The sequence below is a fragment of the Doryrhamphus excisus genome, linkage group LG4 (assembly GCF_037039965.1).
Source record: "Doryrhamphus excisus strain RoL-2023G ecotype Guam linkage group LG4, RoL_Dexc_Guam_v1.1, whole genome shotgun sequence".
NCBI lineage: Eukaryota > Metazoa > Chordata > Actinopteri > Syngnathiformes > Syngnathidae > Doryrhamphus > Doryrhamphus excisus.
In genome coordinates this window covers 22,048,388-22,067,500 of record NC_136360.1, presented here as the reverse complement: position 1 = coordinate 22,067,500, position 19,113 = coordinate 22,048,388, and the positions used below count along the sequence as shown (strand labels likewise).

The 19,113-nt window shown below is 36.6% G+C and overlaps 1 protein-coding gene across 2 annotated transcripts in view; it reads right to left on the bottom strand.

The window, feature by feature from the left end:
* arid3a (AT-rich interactive domain 3A) overlaps positions 1-19,113 on the bottom strand; it is a 64,611-nt gene that overhangs the window by 8,835 nt on the left and 36,663 nt on the right. For both annotated transcript variants that reach the window (XM_058072490.2, XM_058072492.2), the window contains exons 4-5: positions 5,282-5,354; positions 1,964-2,147 (exon numbers count right to left, since the gene is read on the bottom strand). In XM_058072490.2, coding sequence (XP_057928473.2) covers positions 1,964-2,147; positions 5,282-5,354 — 257 coding nt within the window. The remainder of the gene's footprint in view (positions 1-1,963; positions 2,148-5,281; positions 5,355-19,113) is intronic.

Sequence of the window (19,113 nt, the reverse complement as noted above, 5' to 3'; positions counted from 1 at the left end):
ACTCGTAATATGCTGACAAAGCTGATGGAAATGGACTGAACCAAGGATAAGACATCCAGCAGACCGTTTCCGCAAGAAACACGAAACCCCCAAAAATACAGCTGAATAGGTGCAGATTCTGGAAGATCTACAAAGCTTTCTGTGCCTTTTTTTTTGCTTGAAAAAACTCGTAATATGCTGACAAAGCTGATGGAAATGGACTGAACCAAGGATAAGACATCCAGCAGACCGTTTCCGCAGGAAGCACGAAACCCCCAAAAATACAGCTGAATAGGTGCAGATTCTGGAAGATCTAGAAAACTTTCGGTGCCGTTTTTTTTGCTTGGAAAAACTCGTAATATGCTGACAAAGCTGATGGAATTGGACTTAACCAAGTATAAAACATCCAGCAGACCGTTTTCGCAGGAAGCACGAAACCCCAAAAAATACAGCTGAATAGGTGCAGATTCTGGAAGATCTAGAAAGCTTTCTATGCTGTTTTTTTTTTTGCTTGATAAGCGACTTGTAATATGCTGACAAAGCTGATGGAAATGGACTGAACCAAGTATAAGACATCCAGCAGACCGTTTTCGGAGGAAGCACGAAACCCCAAAAATACAGCTGAATAGGTGCAGATTCTGGAAGATCTAGAAAGCTTTCTGTGCTGTTTTTTTGCTTGATAAGCGACTCGTAATATGCTGACAAAGCTGATGGAAATGGACTGAACCAAGTATAAGACATCCAGCAGCCCGTTTTCGCAGGTAGTACGAAACCCAAAGAAATACAGCTGAATAGGTGCAGATTCTGGAAGATCTAGAAAACTTTCGGTGCTGTTTTTTTTTGCTTGACAAAACTCGTAATATGCTGACAAAGCTGATGGAAATGGACTGAAACAAAGATAAGACATCCAGCAGACCGTTTTCGCAGGAAGCACGAAACCCAAAGAAATACAGCTGAATAGGTGCAGATTCTGGAAGATCTAGAAAGCTTTCTGTGCTTTTTTCTGCTTGAAAAGCCGATCCACAATATGCTGACAAAGCTGATGGAAATGGACTGAACCAAGTATAAGACATCCAGCCGACCGTTTTCGCAGGGAGCACAAAACCCCCGAAATATAGCTGAATAGGTGCAGATTCTGGAAGATCTAGAAAGCTTTCTGTGCTGTTTTTTGCTTGAAAAAAACTCATAATATGCTGACAAAGCTGATGGAAATGGACTGAACCAAGTATAAGACATCCAGCAGACCGTTTTTGCAGGAAGCATGGAACCCCAAAAATATAGCTGAATAGGTGCAGATTCTGGAAGATCTACAAAGCTTTCGGTACCGTTTTTTTGCTTGAAAAAACTCGTAATATGCTGACAAAGCTGATGGAAATGAACTGAATCAAGGATAAGACATCCAGCAGACCGTTTTTGCAGGAAGCACGAAACCCCAAAGAAATACAGCTGAATAGGTGCAGATTCTGGAAGATCTAGAAAGCTTTCTGTGCTTTTTTCTGCTTGAAAAGCCAACAAACAATATGCTGACAAAGCTGATGGAAATGGACTGACTCAACGATTCGGTGCTGTTTTTGTGAATGGTTGTCTATATGTGCCCTGTGATTGGCTAAGCCACCAGTTCAGGGTGTACCCCGCCTCTCGCCCAAAGACAGCTGGGATAGGCTCCAGCACCCCCTGCGACCCTCGTGGGGAAAAAGCGGTAGAAAATGAATGAATGAAAATAAAAAATAAAAAATAAAAAATAAAAAATAAAAAATAAAAAATAAAAAATAAAAAATAAAAAATAAAAAATAAAAAATAAAAAATAAAAAATAAAAAATAAAAAATAAAAAATAAAAAATAAAAAATTTTGACCGAGGTGGGAAAGTTTAGTCATGAGAATGAGACGAGTTCATACAAAGTAGATGAGAAACATGTACAATACAGTATGTGCTTTTAAATACTGTGTACTTCTGTGTACATGCGTGTGTTTGTGAATACTGACTGTGTGCGGAGGGTGAAGGCTGCACTGGTGATTGAGGTAGGCAGGTTAAGTCCCTTGGTGATCTCCCTCCACAGTTTCTTGTTGATGACCTCCACCAGGCCGCCCTTCTCGGTCACCAGCCTGTACAGCATGTACAGATCCAGTACTTGCTTGGCCATGATGGGAATACGATTCACCGGGGTCCCTTGAACAAAATATATGAAAGTTACTTATTTTCCACACACAATTATCGCCAATAAATTGAGTTAATGAAGCATGTATTATGCATCTGAACCTGCAGAGGGCGTACTCAGATCTTCAGAGCAGGCACAACAGACCCGCCCAGCTATGGTGGTTGTGACTCAACATGTAGTGGCAGTTTTTTTTTTTTATTACAAGCATAGAGATATTTGAATACCTCATTGCTTGATGTCAGCCATGAATCACCAACTCGTCACACTAACAAAACGTCTGGTATTTATGAAGGGGGACTCATCCAGACTCAAGCCTCGGGTGTTTTTCTTACCAAACTGGAAAAACACTATGCGATTTTCCAGCCTCGGTGTTTGAACTCTCGGATAGAATGGTAAAACTATCCCTTCCCAGGAGTTTATAACAATGTATTCACTTTAGTTGGAGCCCATCATCCTGGGAACCAGACTGCAGGACCATAAAGCAATCATCTCTGAATTGAATGAAAAACCCCACCCATGCGGAGTGAAAGATGAGCACATAGTTCTGGTGGACGGCTCCGTGACGGATCACCCTCTCTGTATCAGACTATAAAAGAGGCACGGTGTCTCTGTGACAGTGCGGGCTGCACATAACGTGAGATCATATTATTTGACGAGATAAGAATCGGTTTCAGTGTTGCCATGCCGATCAAAAACAATACTACTTTCATAATGGCAAAAAAAAATCAATTCAACTCAAGCCAAATAAATCAATTTTCTATTAAAAGTGTTCAGTTTTTGTTAAAAATTTTAAAGTTAACTTTTAGTTCCAACACAAAACATGCGGAGTTCCCCAGGGGTCAACACTGGAGCCAAAACTGTTCAACTTGTACATCAATGATATTTCCAAAGTTACAAAAGACTTAAAGCTGGTATTATTGCGGATCATACCACTACTTTTAATTCTGGATTGAGTACAGACAAAATCATTAGAAAGAAATGGTCACACTAAAAATATATTTGATGATAACAGATTGTCCTTGAACTTAAATAAAACTAAAATCATGCTGTTTGCTAACAGCAGAAAGGACACACACCACCAAATACAAATAAACGGTGTAGACATTGAAAGGGTGAACGAAAATAAATTTCTGGGGATCACAATAGATGAAAATATGAGCTGGAAACCTCATATTAAAAAAATATACAACATAAAGTGGCCAGAAATATTTCAATATTGAACAAAGCAAAAAATTTTTCTCAATTAGAAATCACTCCACACTCTTTATTGCTCTCTGGTTCTACCATATCTTACTTATTGTGTGGAAATATGGGATAATAACTATAAAAGCAATCTTCACTCGCTAAATGTACTGCAAAAAAAGGTCAGTAAGGATAATTCATAATGGCGCCTACAGAGAACATACTAACTCCTTATTTCTAAAATCACAAATACTTCAACTTGCTGATATAGTTCATCTTCAAACAGCTAAAATAATGCATAAAGCTAAAAATAATGTGCATGATGTGTTATATATATTACTATATTGACATTTACTATGGTACACATTAAATTAAATTAAATTAAATTAAATTAAATTAAATTAAATTAAATTAAATTAAATTAAATTAAATTAAATTAAATTAAATTAAATTAAATTAAATTAAATTAAATTAAATTAAATTAAATTAGGGCGGCACGGCGGTCTAGTGGTTAGCGCGCAGACCTCACAGCTAGGAGACCAGGGTTCGATTCCCACCCTCGGCCATCTCTGTGTGGAGTTTGCATGTTCTCCCCGTGCATGCGTGGGTTTTCTCCGGGTACTCCGGTTTCCTCCCACATTCCAAAAACATGCTAGGTTAATTAGCGACTCCAAATTGTCCATAGGTATGAATGTGAGTGTGAATGGTTGTTTGTCTATATGTGCCCTGTGATTGGCTGGCGACCAGTCCGGGGTGTACCCCGTCTCTCGCCCGAAGACAGCTGGGATAGGCTCCAGCACCCCCCGCGACCCTCGTGAGGAAAAAGCGGTAGAAAATGAATGAATAAATTAAATTAAATTAAATTAAATTAAATTAAATTAAATTAAATTAAATTAAATTAAATTAAATTAAATTAAATTAAATTAAATTAACAAAAAAAACCTTAAACTATATTATGAAAGCAGGAAGTGAACAAATGTAACAATTACTGATTGTAAAAGTACCAGATGGAGGGGTAGGATTTAATAAGCTTTGCTTCTTCCTACTCCTTTTGGACATGTGGAACGGGGAACTGATTTGACAAAAATAAAAAAAACAAAAACAAAAAAAAACCTTAAACTATATTAGGAAAGCAGGAAGTGAACAAATGTAACAGTTCCTGATTGAAAAAGTACCAGATGGAGGGGTAGGATTTAATAAGCTTTGCTTCTTCCTACTCCTTTTGGACATGTGGAACTGGGAACTGATTATGTGATGCATTCAATTGTAATCTGATGCATGTTCATTTCCAGCATTTAACTGACCCTTTTATACTATTTGTCATTTTAAATATGCGACAAGTTGCTTCTCTTCTGAACTCAAAATGGGATATGTACTTTTGTATTTTAATACTCGGTATGTGTCTGTAAAATTTGAAGATTGGTTTTGGAGGCCTTTATAAAAAAAAAGGCCAGCATTGTTAATCCAGTGAACGGCATGGCGAGCTACAGGAGGAACTGCCAGTCGTACAACACGGAAAACACATGTGTAGTATCAAAGTTTCAATTGACTCTCAGTGTACAATATATCGTCTATATAAAAAAAAAGTCTAATTAGTTAGCTCGTTAAATACACAAATACTTATCACCAAATTCACTTATCACGGCTAGGTCTGCAACCAATTAACCATGATAAACGAGGGACGACAAAGGATAGGACCTACTTTTTACCACCAATAAATAGATTTGGCTCTACCTGTTCACCCTTGCTCCTAAACACATTATAACGGGACTGTGTGATTTATATGAAATGAAAGTATATTTATATAGCATTTATAAAACATCCAGTTAACATGCATGTTAACTACGGTAATAAACCTTAAGATGGGGAAAAAAAAACAAGAACGCAAAATTAAAATGAACTAGAATTAAAATTAGACAATTAATGACTTACATCATGTTATTAAAACGCAGTTTCTGCTTACCTCTTTTCTGCATGAAGCTGAAGAGGTCATCCAGAAATTCTTTTCTTTTTGGGTCTCCATCCAGTTCATACAGCTGCGGAGAGGAAGAAGAGGGTGACCGATGAAGTGATTGCACTTAAAAAGGAAACGACAACAGCACGCTATAAAAAACAGAGCGATAGCGACAACAAAATAGAACATGGTTGGAATTAGAAGTCGGTGGATCGATGCCAAATAAAGATATAATTTGCATAATAAAGGGTGAGGCAAAATGATCTGACATATTTGTAGGTTAAATAAAAGCAAAATAAAGTAAAACAAAAAAAAGTGTTTTGATTTTCGTGCTATTTTTTTCATTTCTTTTCCAGTTGCTGCCATAAATTGGACTGGTGAGCATGGAAACGTTTATCAAAAGAAACAAATCTGTAGCTGGAGCCTATCCCAGCTGTCTTCGGGGCGAGAGGCGGGATACACCTCGGACTGGTGGCCAGCCAATCACAGGGCACATATAGACAAACAACCATTCACACTCACATTCATACCTATGGACAATTTGGAAATTAACCTAGCATGTTTTTGGAATGTGGGAGGAAACCGGAGTACCCGGAGAAAACCCACACATGCACAAGGAGAACATGCAAACTCCACACAGAGATGGCCGAGGGTGGAATTGAACCCTGGTCTCCTAGCTGTGAGGTCTGCGCGCTAAACACTCGACTGTCGTGCCGCCCACATTCACACATATGCGCACATTTATGCAAATATACATGTACAGTTTTCTTTTCTATCCCCTCCTGCTCCAAATTATCCGGCCGCTCCAAATTAGCATAACAAAAGACATCAAATGGACTTGTGCTGGAGCCTATCCCAGCTGTCTTCGGGCGAGAGAGGCGGGGTACACCCTGGACTGGTGGCCAGCCAATCACAGGGCACATATAGACAAACAACCATTCACACTCACATTCATACCTATGGACAATTTGGAGTCGCTAATTAACCTAGCATGTTTTTGGAATGTGGGAGGAAACCGGAGTACCCGGAGAAAACCCACGCATGCACGGGGAGAACATGCAAACTCCACACAGAGATGGCCGAGGGTGGGGAAAAACAAAATAAGAAGCCAAAAAGTTACCACTTCCACACAAAATGGGAGGATAACTCATTCATTCATTTTCTAACGCTTTTTCCTCACGAGTGTCGCGGAGGGTGCTGGAGCCTATCCCAGCTGTCTTCGGGCGAGAGGCGGGGAAGGGGGGGCGGGTACACCCTGGACTGGTGGCCAGCCAATCACAGGGCACATATAGACAAACCACCATTCACACTCATATTCATACCTATGGACAATTTGGAGTCGCTAATTAACCTAGCATGTTTTTGGAATGTGGGAAGAAACCGGAGTACCCGGAGAAAACCCACGCATGCACACTGCACACCGAGATGGCCAAGGGTGGGGAAAGACAAAATAAGAAGCCAAAAAGTTACCACTTCCACACAAAATGGGAGGATAACTCATTCATTCATTTTCTAACGCTTTTTCCTCACGAGTGTCGCGGAGGGTGCTTGAGCCTATCCCAGCTGTCTTCGGGCGAGAGGGGGGGTACACCCTGGACTGGTGGCCAGCCAATCACAGGGCACATATAGACAAACAACCATTCACACTCATATTCATACCTATGGACAATTTGGAGTCGCTAATTAACCTAGCATGTTTTTGGAATGTGGGAAGAAACCGGAGTACCCGGAGAAAACCCACGCATGCACACTCCACACCGAGATGGCCCAGGGTGGGGAAAGACAAAATAAGAAGCCAAAAAGTTACCACTTCCACACAAAATAGGAGTAGAACCCTGGACTGGTGGCCAGCCAATCACAGGGCACATATAGACAAACAACCATTCACACTCACATTCATACCTATGGACAATTTGGAGTCGCTAATTAACCTAGCCTGGGGAAAGACAAAATAAGAAGCCAAAAAGTTACCACTTCCACACAACATAGGAGGAGAACTCATTCATTCATTCATACATTTTTCCAGGGTGGAATTGAACCCTGGTCTCCTAGCTGTGAGGTATATATATATATATCTGGAAAATAGAGTATATATTTTTAAATTGTACCCATTTGCAATACCACAGTTGCAACCGTTGTCAACACGACTGCAAAAAAAAAAAAAATACAGGAAAGAACTCTAATGATCTGAAATGATTTGGACCAGCCAGACCTGATGAGAACCTCATGTGGGCTCCACAGCTGCAGGCAGGGCTCAGAGGTCCGGAAAGTTCAGTGAAAGTCTGCAGTAAAAAGTGGGGCGCCCACTTTGAGGAAGTACAAGGAACCTATTGAGTCCATGATTGTTTTTTACCGATATACCGATTTGCCTACGCAACCAGTAGCTATTGCGTTGAGACGAAGTGATGGCGGCAAAAAGGAGCCTCATGCTGACCCCCACATGAGCAAATATCACAGGAAGACATTAACCTCTGACCGTACATGACACAACCCACCATTAGGCTCCGCAGCTGAAACGACTATTGATTTTCTGACTGGTGGAAAATTAATCTTTTATCAACCATTCTGATGGTCAGTGGATCAGTTTTAAGCCAATTGCGTACACACACCCGACATCACGCATCTTTAGTGTATTATTACTCTCATCTACTCTCAAATGTATCTAGCGTTTGTGTTAAATTGTGACAAACATCACATTATAAACAAAATGTTACACAATATAATAATGTATTCTAGAAAGGGATTTCACATAATGATTGCTGTCTTAGTTAATCTTTGACCTTGTGAAATGTTCATTACACTTCCACGTGGATATTGAATCAATGCATAGGCAACCGTGACGCCAGTGAAGCTAAAGAATGTCGCGCTAAAAAGAAAATAAAACAATAGTAATGGTTTTATTTCATTTGAACATGCATCAGATTACAATTGAACGCATCACATAATCAGTTCACAGTTCCACATGTCCAAAAGGAGTAGGAAGAAGCAAAGCTTATTAAATCCTACCCCTCCATCTGGTACTTTTACAAGCAGTAACTGTTACATTTGTTCACTTCCTGCTTTCCTAATACAGTTTAAGGTTTTTTTGGTTTTTTATTTTTGTCGAATCAGTTCCCAGTTCCACATGTCCAAAAGGAGTAGGAAGAAGGAAAGCTTATTAAATCCTACCCCTCCATCCGGTACTTTTACAATCAGTAACTGTTACATTTGTTCACTTCCTGCTTTCATAATATAGTTTAAGTTTTTTTTTTGTCAAATCAGTTCCCAGTTCCACATGTCCAAAAGGAGTAGGAAGAAGCAAAGCTTATTAAATCCTACCCCTCCATCTGGTACTTTTACAATCAGGAACTGTTACATTTGTTCACTTCCTGCTTTCCTAATATAGTTTAAGTTGTTTTTTTTTGTAAAATCAGTTCCCAGTTCCACATGTCCAAAAGGAGTAGGAAGAAGCAAAGCTTATTAAATCCTACCCCTCCATTTGGTACTTTTACAATCACTAACTGTTACATTTGTTCACTTCCTGCTTTCCTAATATAGTTCAAGGTTTTTTAATTTTTTTTTATTTTTGTCAAATCAGTTCCCAGTTCCACATGTCCAAAAGGAGTAGCAAGAAGCAAAGCTTATTAAATCCTACCCCTCAATCTGGTACTTTTACAATCAGTAACTGTTACATTTGTTCACTTCCTGCTTTCCTAATACAGTTTAAGGTTTTTTTTGTTTTTTATTTTTTTATTTTTGTCGAATCAGTTCACAGTTCCACATGTCCAAAAGGAGTAGGAAGAAGCAAAGCTTATTAAATCCTACCCCTCCATCTGGTACTTTTACAAGCAGTAACTGTTAAATTTGTTCACTTCCTGCTTTCCTAATATAGTTTAAGTTTTTTTTATTTTTTATTTTTTATTAAAAAATTAAAAAATTAAAAAATTAAAAAATTAAAAAATTAAAAAATTAAAAAATTAAAAAATTAAAAAATTAAAAAATTAAAAAATTAAAAAATTAAAAAATTAAAAAATTAAAAATATATATATTTTTTATTTTATTGATATGAGCATCCAATGCCATAATGGGTACCATAGTAAGTGTCAATATAGTGATATACGTATATAGCACATCATGACTGGTTCAAGACAGTATTGGATGACATTTTTAGCTAATTGCTTATTTTTTAGCTTTATGCATTATTTCAGCTGTTTGAAGATGAACTATATCAGCAAGTTGAAGTATTTGTCATTTTAGACTTAGTATGTTCTCTGTAGGCGGCATTATGAATTATCCTTACTGGCCTTTTTTTGCAGTACATTTAGCCAGTGAAGATTGCTTTTAAAGTTAAAACAATTCAATGCTTTCTTGGAATTGCTGCAAAACCGGGTCATTTTTAAGAGGAAAGGAACACATGGACTTCTGGCTGTTATGTCTGGCAGAACAGTTAAGGGTTGTACGTTCGACTACAGCTGTCACCAAGAGAAAATGAAAAGCTTGTACAGCTAAAGTTGTGTAGGATGTGACAGAAGTGACCTCTAACCAGGAACAGACTGGCCCTCATTGTAGCATTCAGACCTCATTAGAGACTTGGAGCTGCCATCAGATCTTATTATCTTGTGTGTGTGTGTGTGTGTGTGAGGGGGGGTTGTTGGATTGAAGAGGCCTAAATGAGACGGGGGGGTTGGGGGATTCCTGCTAATGTACAGGGCTGCTGGAGACAAGGGGGGAGTTTTAATTACAGGATGCATGCATTTTGTGAAGTGCCGCACCATAAATCTTGGAAATGACCCCCCTCCCTCCCCCTCACACCCATCCCCCCCCACCCGCCAACTATTCTTTATTTGCTCTCCATCCCCTCCCTCTCTGTCCTAATCACACCGAACAAATATTTCTCAAGTGGCTGCTGGTTTTGCATGTCACATGGAGACATGTTTGAGTGCTTAACGTAAGCTTATTCATCTATTTAAAACAAATTATGCATCTTTTATGTATAATTGAATAATAATAATAATATGAGCCGGTAAAAGAGCTGTATAATATTACAACGATAATAATGCTCACTTTTCATACATTCATTAATTCATTAATTTTCCACCGTTTATCCTCACGAGGGTCGCAAGGGTGCTGGAGCCTATCCCAGCTGTCTTCAAACGAGAGGCGGGGTACACCCTGGACTGGTGGCTAGCCAATTTGTCATTTTTTTTTATTTTGTTGTTTTTTTTTCCAGCATATATCTTAACCTAGCATAATATTGCTAATGCAAGGTGACGGCAATGTTAGCAACATAGCTGTTAGCATGACGATGCTAGTTCGCGTAGGAAGAAGCAAAGCTTATTAAATCCTACCCCTCCATTTGGTACTTTTACAATCAGTAACTCTTACATTTGTTCACTTCCTGCTTTCCATAATGCAGTTTAAGGTTTTTTTTGTTTTTTTTTATTTTTGTCAAATCAATTTCCCAGTTCCCTATGTCCAAAAGAAGTAGGAAGAAGCAAAGCTTATTAAATCCTACCCCTCCATTTGGTACTTTTACAATCACTAACTGTTACATTTGTTCACTTCCTGCTTTCATAATATAGTTTACGTTTTTTTTTTGTAAAATCAGTTCCCAGTTCCACATGTCCAAAAAGAGTAGGAAGAAGCAAAGCTTATTAAATCCTACCCCTCCATCTGGTACTTTTACAATCAGTAACTGTTACATTTGTTCACTTCCTGCTTTCCATAATACAGTTTAATTTTTTTTTTGTGTTTTTTTTATTTTTGTCAAATCAATTTCCCAGTTCCACATGTCCAAAAGGAGTAGGAAGAAGCAAAGCTTATTAAATCCTACCCCTCCATTTGGTACTTTAACAATCACTAACTGTTACATTTGTTCACTTCCTGCTTTCCATAATACAGTTTAAGTTTTTTTTTGTTTTTTTTATTTTTGTCAAATCAATTTCCCAGTTCCACATGTCCAAAAGGAGTAGGAAGAAGCAAAGCTTATTAAATCCTACCCCTCCATTTGGTACTTTTACAATCAGTAACTGTTACATTTGTTCACTTCCTGCTTTCCATAATACAGTTTAAGTTTTTTTATTTATTTTTTTAATTTTTGTCAAATCAATTTCCCAGTTCCACATGTCCAAAAGGAGTAGGAAGAAGAAAAGCTTATTAAATCCTACCCCTCCATTTGGTACTTTTACAATCAGTAACTGTTACATTTGTTCACTTCCTGCTTTCATAATATAGTTTAAGTTTTTTTTTTTTGTCAAATCAGTTCCCAGTTCCACATGTCCAAAAGAAGTAGGAAGAAGCAAAGCTTATTAAATCCTACCCCTCCATTTGGTACTTTTACAATCAGTAACTGTTACATTTGTTCACTTCCTGCTTTCCATAATACAGTTTAAGGTTTTTTTTAGTTTTTTTTTTTTTTTTTGTCAAATCAATTTCCCAGTTCCACATGTCCAAAAGGAGTAGGAAGAAGCAAAGCTTATTAAATCCTACCCCGTTATAATACTATTTGTTGTCATTGGAACTACATACATTGACACACATTCCCATTATGTGTTTATGAGTAATGGGAAACTTGTCGCCCCAAATTTATTGGTGGCAGTCCAAATGTATTTGTGGCAGTCCACCACAAATAAATCAATGTTTGGGAACCACTGGAATTAATATGATATCCGACAGTGTCCATCTAGAAATTAATTCAGGTTTTTGTATCCGTGTTTGTTGAAGTAGGCGTATATCGGTATATGATGGAAGGTTTTCGTTGATAAGAAGTTACCGTAGTACAGTAAAGTGTGTGAATCGTACGGTATCCCTGTATCCCGTTTCAAGCACCGTTCAATAGTCCCTGTCAATCCCGACACGGACACGCATCCCTGCTTTGTGTCGGGCTACATGTGACAATAACAGAACGCTACACCAATTAGTTGGTAACAGAGCTGTGAAAATGGGACATCCGGAACGGTGGAGCGTTCAATTGAAACTGTCGGCTGTTGTTGTTCACCTCTGTTAAGAAATGTCGGATGTCGGATGTCGGATGTATCCTTTTACATTCCCTGGCTGTGGTTGGCCACCAGTGATTGACTGGTTATGCGTGAGCTAGTAAGCATGGTGGTGGGTTCACTTGTTGGATGGATTTGGCATATAATCGAGGTGAGTAAATACTATTGATGAATGGGCTGATCAATAAATGGCAGGACTGGGAAGGTCAAAGGTTACCTTGCGATACATTACTATTTGCGATACTTTGCTACTGGCTACTTTGTTATTATTTTGCCTATATTAAATATATATATATATATATATATATATATATATATATATATATAAAAAACATTTAATTTTTTATTTTTTATATTTATAAATTTATATTTTAAATTTTATATAAATACAAATATAAATATCAATGTTTATATTTATATTTATAAAAAAATCTAAAAATAAATATATATATATATAAATAAATATAAAAATTCATATTTATACTTATATAAATATAAATATGAATATATTTATTATTATTTTTTATTATTCATTTATTGTTATTTATTTATTTTTTTCTATTTTTTTAATATTAAATATAAATACATTTATATTTATTTTATATTTACTTATATATTTATATTATAAAAATATAAATATAAATATTATTATTAATAAATATTAATATATAAATAGAAATATTTATTTGTATGTTTACTTATATTTTTATATTATTATAAATAAATATAAATATTATGAATGAATATAAATATATAAATAGGAATATTTATTTTTATATTTAATTATATATTTATATTTATATTATCATAAATAAATATAATTATATGTATTTATAAATAAATATTTATATTTATAGTTTTATTATAAATAAATATAAATATATAAATAGAAATATTTATTTTTATATTTACTTATATATTTATATTATTATAAATAAATATAAATAAATATAAATATTATGAATAAATATAAATATATAAATAGAAATATTTATTTTTATATTTAATTATATATTTATATTATTATAAATAAATATAAATATATGTATTTATAAATAAATATTTATATTTTTATTATAAATAAATATAAATATATAAATGTAAATATTTATTTTAATATTATATTTATTATAAACATAAACACAAACAAACATAAATATATAAAATACATATGTAAGACATTCAGAAGATGCACTCAAAGACAATGTGAATGATATGTAATATTCTACACTGGTCACTAGATGTCAGTAATGTCTCTGTAATGTTCAGCGAGACACACAAAGCACCAAACTTTCATTGCGGCTTTGAATTATCTCACAACATTATCTCACAATAATCCCCAATAAAAAAAAAAAACACCATCCACTGTTGCTTCAGTAACCTATGCCAAGGAAAAACTCCATTTTGAAGCCCGACTGTCACTTCCTGTCCACCAGCCACCCAGCTCCCCTCGGGAACACAAACAAGTTTTATTTATATATCTCAAAATGTAAATTCTTCTTGTAAATTTCCACTGGAATGTATGAAGTATTCGCATATCTAGAATTTTAATCTTAAAATTAAAAATATCAAAATAGCCCTCAGTGGAAAAAGTTTGGACACCCCTTGATGTAGACGATACTCCGCTTTCATTTCGGTTCTGGTTTTCGGTTTCAAAGCCTCTATTATGTGCTACGTGACACTTGTGTGACACTGGTTAACTAACATGCATTTGCACGAAGGTGGAAGAGGACCCCGCCCCCCCCCCCATGCCCAACCCTCTGAAAATCTATTATCTTCCAGCAACATGTAGTTTCTGATTATTTTCATCATAAAACTTGTTTTGTTGGTCTGAGGCTTCGTCATAAATTATCAGCAGACAAGCAGTTGCTGACCTACATACATACGCACATACATAAGCACATACATAAGCGGCCAGGGTGGGAACCCATCGGCTTGTTTTACACCAAATTCCTGTTGTAAGTCCTCAATGCTGCCAAGCGGTCGCCATCTTTCATGCAGTTCTAAAAAATCACATCTAATAAAATCCAACACCTTTTTATCCTTTAAACTCACTTTTTTTACTATTAAAATGTGCTGTTTTTTATGTTTTAATATTTTTCTTAAAGGGACATGAACCGACTCCAGGCAATACCAGTTGGCCCAGTTTCTAGTCGTTGAGCCAGTTTCTTGTTGATCTGAACAGCAGAGCTTTAATCCAGGTGGGGCCTCAGCATTAGAGACGGGAAAACCTATATAAGCCTAAGCTAACCACACCCAAGCTATAAAGTATTTGTGCTAAGGTGGGTGTAGGTGCCCGGCAGGGAGGTTGAAATGTGCATCATAGGCATCATAATCACGGAGATCATAATTCAAATCAACTTTATTTGTAGAGCAATTTTCCTGCAAAGACGGGGCACATGCACCCGGGACCCCCCGACTCCGACACACGTTAAAAGTTTGCAAGTTTGATATGGATGCTGTATGGTATCATGTACCCAGAAAAAATTATTACGTTTGATTCATGTTCATGTTAAAGGTTAAATAACTGTTAATAGTTATCCTCCCTATCCGTGTGGAAGTGGTAAATTTTTGGCTATTTAAGTTGAAAGGAAATAACTTGAAGGCTACCGTTTAGGTCGCTAGCTCTCTAGTTTGCAAGTTAGCATGTGTCTCAAGACCCTGCAGTTGCGCAATATGTTGTAAATAAAAAAAGTATAAATGTGACTATAGTCGTGTTTTGTCATGTCTACAGGGCTCTAATAATGCTTTGTTCATTTTAATCTGAAAAAAATCATTTGTCTACCCACCAACTATATGTGGTTTCTTAAGTTTTTATTATTATTATTATATTTATTTATTACTGATTGATTGATTTTCTTTATTCTTGATTTGTTTATTTATTTTTCATCTTATTTTGTGCAGAAAAATAAAATTAAGATATTTGAGAACAGTGGAATGTTTTATCAGAGCTTTTATTGTAGAAAATTGGAACCAAAGCGAAGTTTTTTTAATTTTTTTGTTTTTAATAAATGCGTTTTTTTTGGTGTTTTTTTTAAAAAAAAACACGCGGCCCAGTCTCACCCAGTTTGAGTTTGAGACCCCTGATGTAGATGGAAAACAGTGTTGGGCCTAAAATGGAGCCTTGTGGCACCCCTTTTAGTGATGGTGAGAGGGTGAGACAGGATGTTTTCAGTCATCCAAAATAAAAACGTCCAGAAGCTTAAATACAGGAGTTAAACATACATGACTCTTTATTTTTTAAGTCATCTGATTGCAACATCTCATGATGTCTCCATATTGTTTATATTATCTTTGTTCCATCTCAGCTGGAAACATTCTACTCTGGTCACAAGGTGTAGATATCAGATTTGAATTGGTAGATCACAGGCTTGCAAATGGTGCTTAAATCATTTTTTAAGAAATCGAACACAGACCGAGCCAGTGACCAAGGCTATGTTCCACTTGACAGCACGACAAAGGAAGCCGTTTTCTCAGACGGATTACTTTCAGTGGTATAATCATGTGAGCGTATTTGGTGACCCATTTATTAGGAGTGTGACGAAATATCTATACACTAATCCCTCATTTATCGCGGTTAATTTGTTCCAGATTTGGCAGTGATAAGTGAAGTTCCTTGAAATAGGAGTCCGTATTTATATATTATATTTATAAATATTATATATTCATATTTAGAATATTTTAGCTATAATATAATGTATATTCTATATATAATATAATATTAATTATATTTATATATTAATATTTTTGGAGTTGGAGTTTTTGGAATATATTTATATTTATAATATTTATAGTATTTATAATATTTATAGTATTTATAATATTTATAATATTTATAATATTTATAATATTTATAATATTTATAATATTTTTAATATTTTTAATATTTATAATATTTTTAATATTTTTAATAATTACAAAAAATTATAATATAATATTTATATGTTATATATTAATATTTTTGGAGTTAAAGCATACAAAACCTGTGTACGACGTGCTAAATACGATTTTTAACATTGTCAGAGCCTTCTAGATATGAAATAACACCCCCACAGTCAACTTTACACTCGTATTACCCAATATTGTAGACAAAATTATTTTATTATTTATTATTATTTATTATTATTAAGCCTTTTAAGAAGGTTCTAATGGGAGCTTCAAAATGCAAAAAGAAATGCAATTTATGGCAATTCATTTTTGAACTAGCATAGTCATGCAAGCTATGTTGCTAACATGACCGTCACCTTGCATTAGCAATATTATGCTAGGTTAAGATATGTGCTAGAGAAAAAAAAACAACAACAACAAAATGATTAAAAACCACAACTCCCACATCTGGAGAACCCTCCATTCCAAATAAACTTAATCCAGTCATGAAATCATGACTGGAGACATGACAAAACACGACTATAGTCACATTTATACTCTTTTTATTATTATTATTCTTATTATTATTTTATTTATTTAACATATTGCGCAACTGCAGCGTCTTGAGACACATGCTAACTCGCAAACTAGAGAGCTAGCGACCTAAACGGTAGCCTTCAAGTTATTTCCTTTCAACTTAAATAGCCAAAAACTTACCACTTCCACACGGATAGGGAGGATAACTATTAACAGTTATTTAACCTTTAACATGAACATGAATCAAACGTAATATTTTTTTCTGGGTACATGATACCATACAGCATCCATATCAAACTTGCGCCAAATGCGGACTTACCACTTCCACACGGATAGGGAGGATAACTATTAACAGTTATTTAACCTTTAACATGAACATGAATCAAACGTAATAATTTTTTCTGGGTACATGATACCATACAGCATCCATATCAAACTTGCGCGGGCCGCACTAACATTAAACTTTCATATCAAGGCGGGGGCCTCAAACTAGTGTCCGGCGGGCCACATTTGGCCCACGGGCTGCGTGTTTGAGACACCTGGACTACAGTCATCCAGAAACCATTTTATCCTTTGGATGTTCTTGCAATGACTCGAGCTATTGTGTTACGTTACACAGGATATGATTTATGTGTTTTAATCAAAGTCTATAAGTGCGGTTGTTGAGCAACACAAACCAGATTGTTCCCGGCATTATCACTTTAAAAAAAAAAATTCATTGTCAAACCAGTTTACAAAATTTCATAATCAAAGTATGTTCTGTGATTGTCATCCCCCGCCCCTGCCCCCGCCCCCGCCTCCCACACACACACACACAAGAGAGGAAGCGTGTCTGCTAAGATGAAAACATGCTGAACAGGAATGTTGAGGGGGGGGGGAAGCTCAATGAGTAAACTTAGTAAATGTACTAAGTGACTCATAAAGATGGGGGTATGGGGTCGGGGGAGCGGGGGTGGTTGGGTGTGTTGGGGAGTTGATCCAGGCCTTGATCGGCTGTTTTCCAACAATGCATTGTGTCGGATCACAGCCTTTTTATGGATGGAAATTAAATTAATGGACCTCAATAAAAGTAAAAATATATTTACTGCATATATTTATGAGGGACAGTAAAATATAAATACATGGACCCAAATACTACAATTCCCTTTTTAAAATTAAATTGATAATCTAAAGAATAAAAGCAGGGGTGCTGGAGCCTATCCCAGCTGTCTTCGGGCAAGAGAGGCGGGGTACACCTTGGACTGGTGGCCAGCCAATCACAGGGCACATATAGACAAACAACCATTCACACTCACATTCATACCTATGGACAATTTGGAGTCGCTAATTAACCTAGCATGTTTTTTTTTGGAATGTGGGAGGAAACCGGAGTACCCGGAGAAAACCCACGCATGCACGGGGAGAACATGCAAACTCCACACAGAGATGGCCGAGTATGGAATTGAACCCTGGTCTCCTAGCTGTGAGGTCTGCACGCTAACCACTAGATCGCCGTGCCACTCGTGGCTAAATCAACTAAAATATAAATTTAGATGGCCGAGGGTGGCGATAAGACAAAATAAGAAGCCAAAAAGTTACCACTTCCACACAAAATAGGAGAACTCATTCATTCATTCATTCATTTTCTACCGCTTATCCTCACGAGGGTCGCAGGGGGTGCTGTCAATTTGGAGTCGCCAATTAACCTAGCATGTTTTTGGAATGATGGAGGAAACTGGAGTACCCGGAGAAATATGAGTGTAAAGGTGATTATAGGGGTGTTACATCATGTGTACAGGGCTCTAATAAAGTTCATTCATTCATTCATTTTTTACTGCTTATCCTCACGAGGGTCGTGGGGGGTGCTGGAGCCTATCCCAGCTGACTTTGGGCGAGAGGCGGGGTACACCCTGGACTGGTGGCCAGCCAATCACAGGGCACATATAGACAAACAACCATTCACACTCACATTCATACCTATGGACAATTTGGAGTCGCTAATTAACCTAGCATGTTTTTTTTGGAATGTGGGAGGAAACCGGAGTACCCGGAGAAAACCCACGCATGCACGGGGAGAACATGCAAACTCCACACAGAGATAGCCGAGGGTGGGGAAAGACAAAATAAGAAGCCAAAAAGTTACCACTTCCACACAAAATAGGAGAACTCATTCATTCATTCATTCATTTTCTACCGCTTTTCCTCACAAGGGTCGCGGGAAGGGGGGGGGGGGTGCTGGAGCCTATCTCAGCTGTCTTTGGGCGAGAGGCGGGGTACACCCTGGACTGGTGGCCAGCCAATCACAGGGCACATATAGACAAACAACCATTCACACTCACATTCATACCTATGGACAATTTGGAGTCGCTAATTAACCTAGCATGTTTTTGGAATGTGGGAGGTAACCGGAGTATATAATAAAGTTAAAAACCATACTTAGAATGTGGACTTTACTTCTATGATTTATTTGTATTTATTGTATGA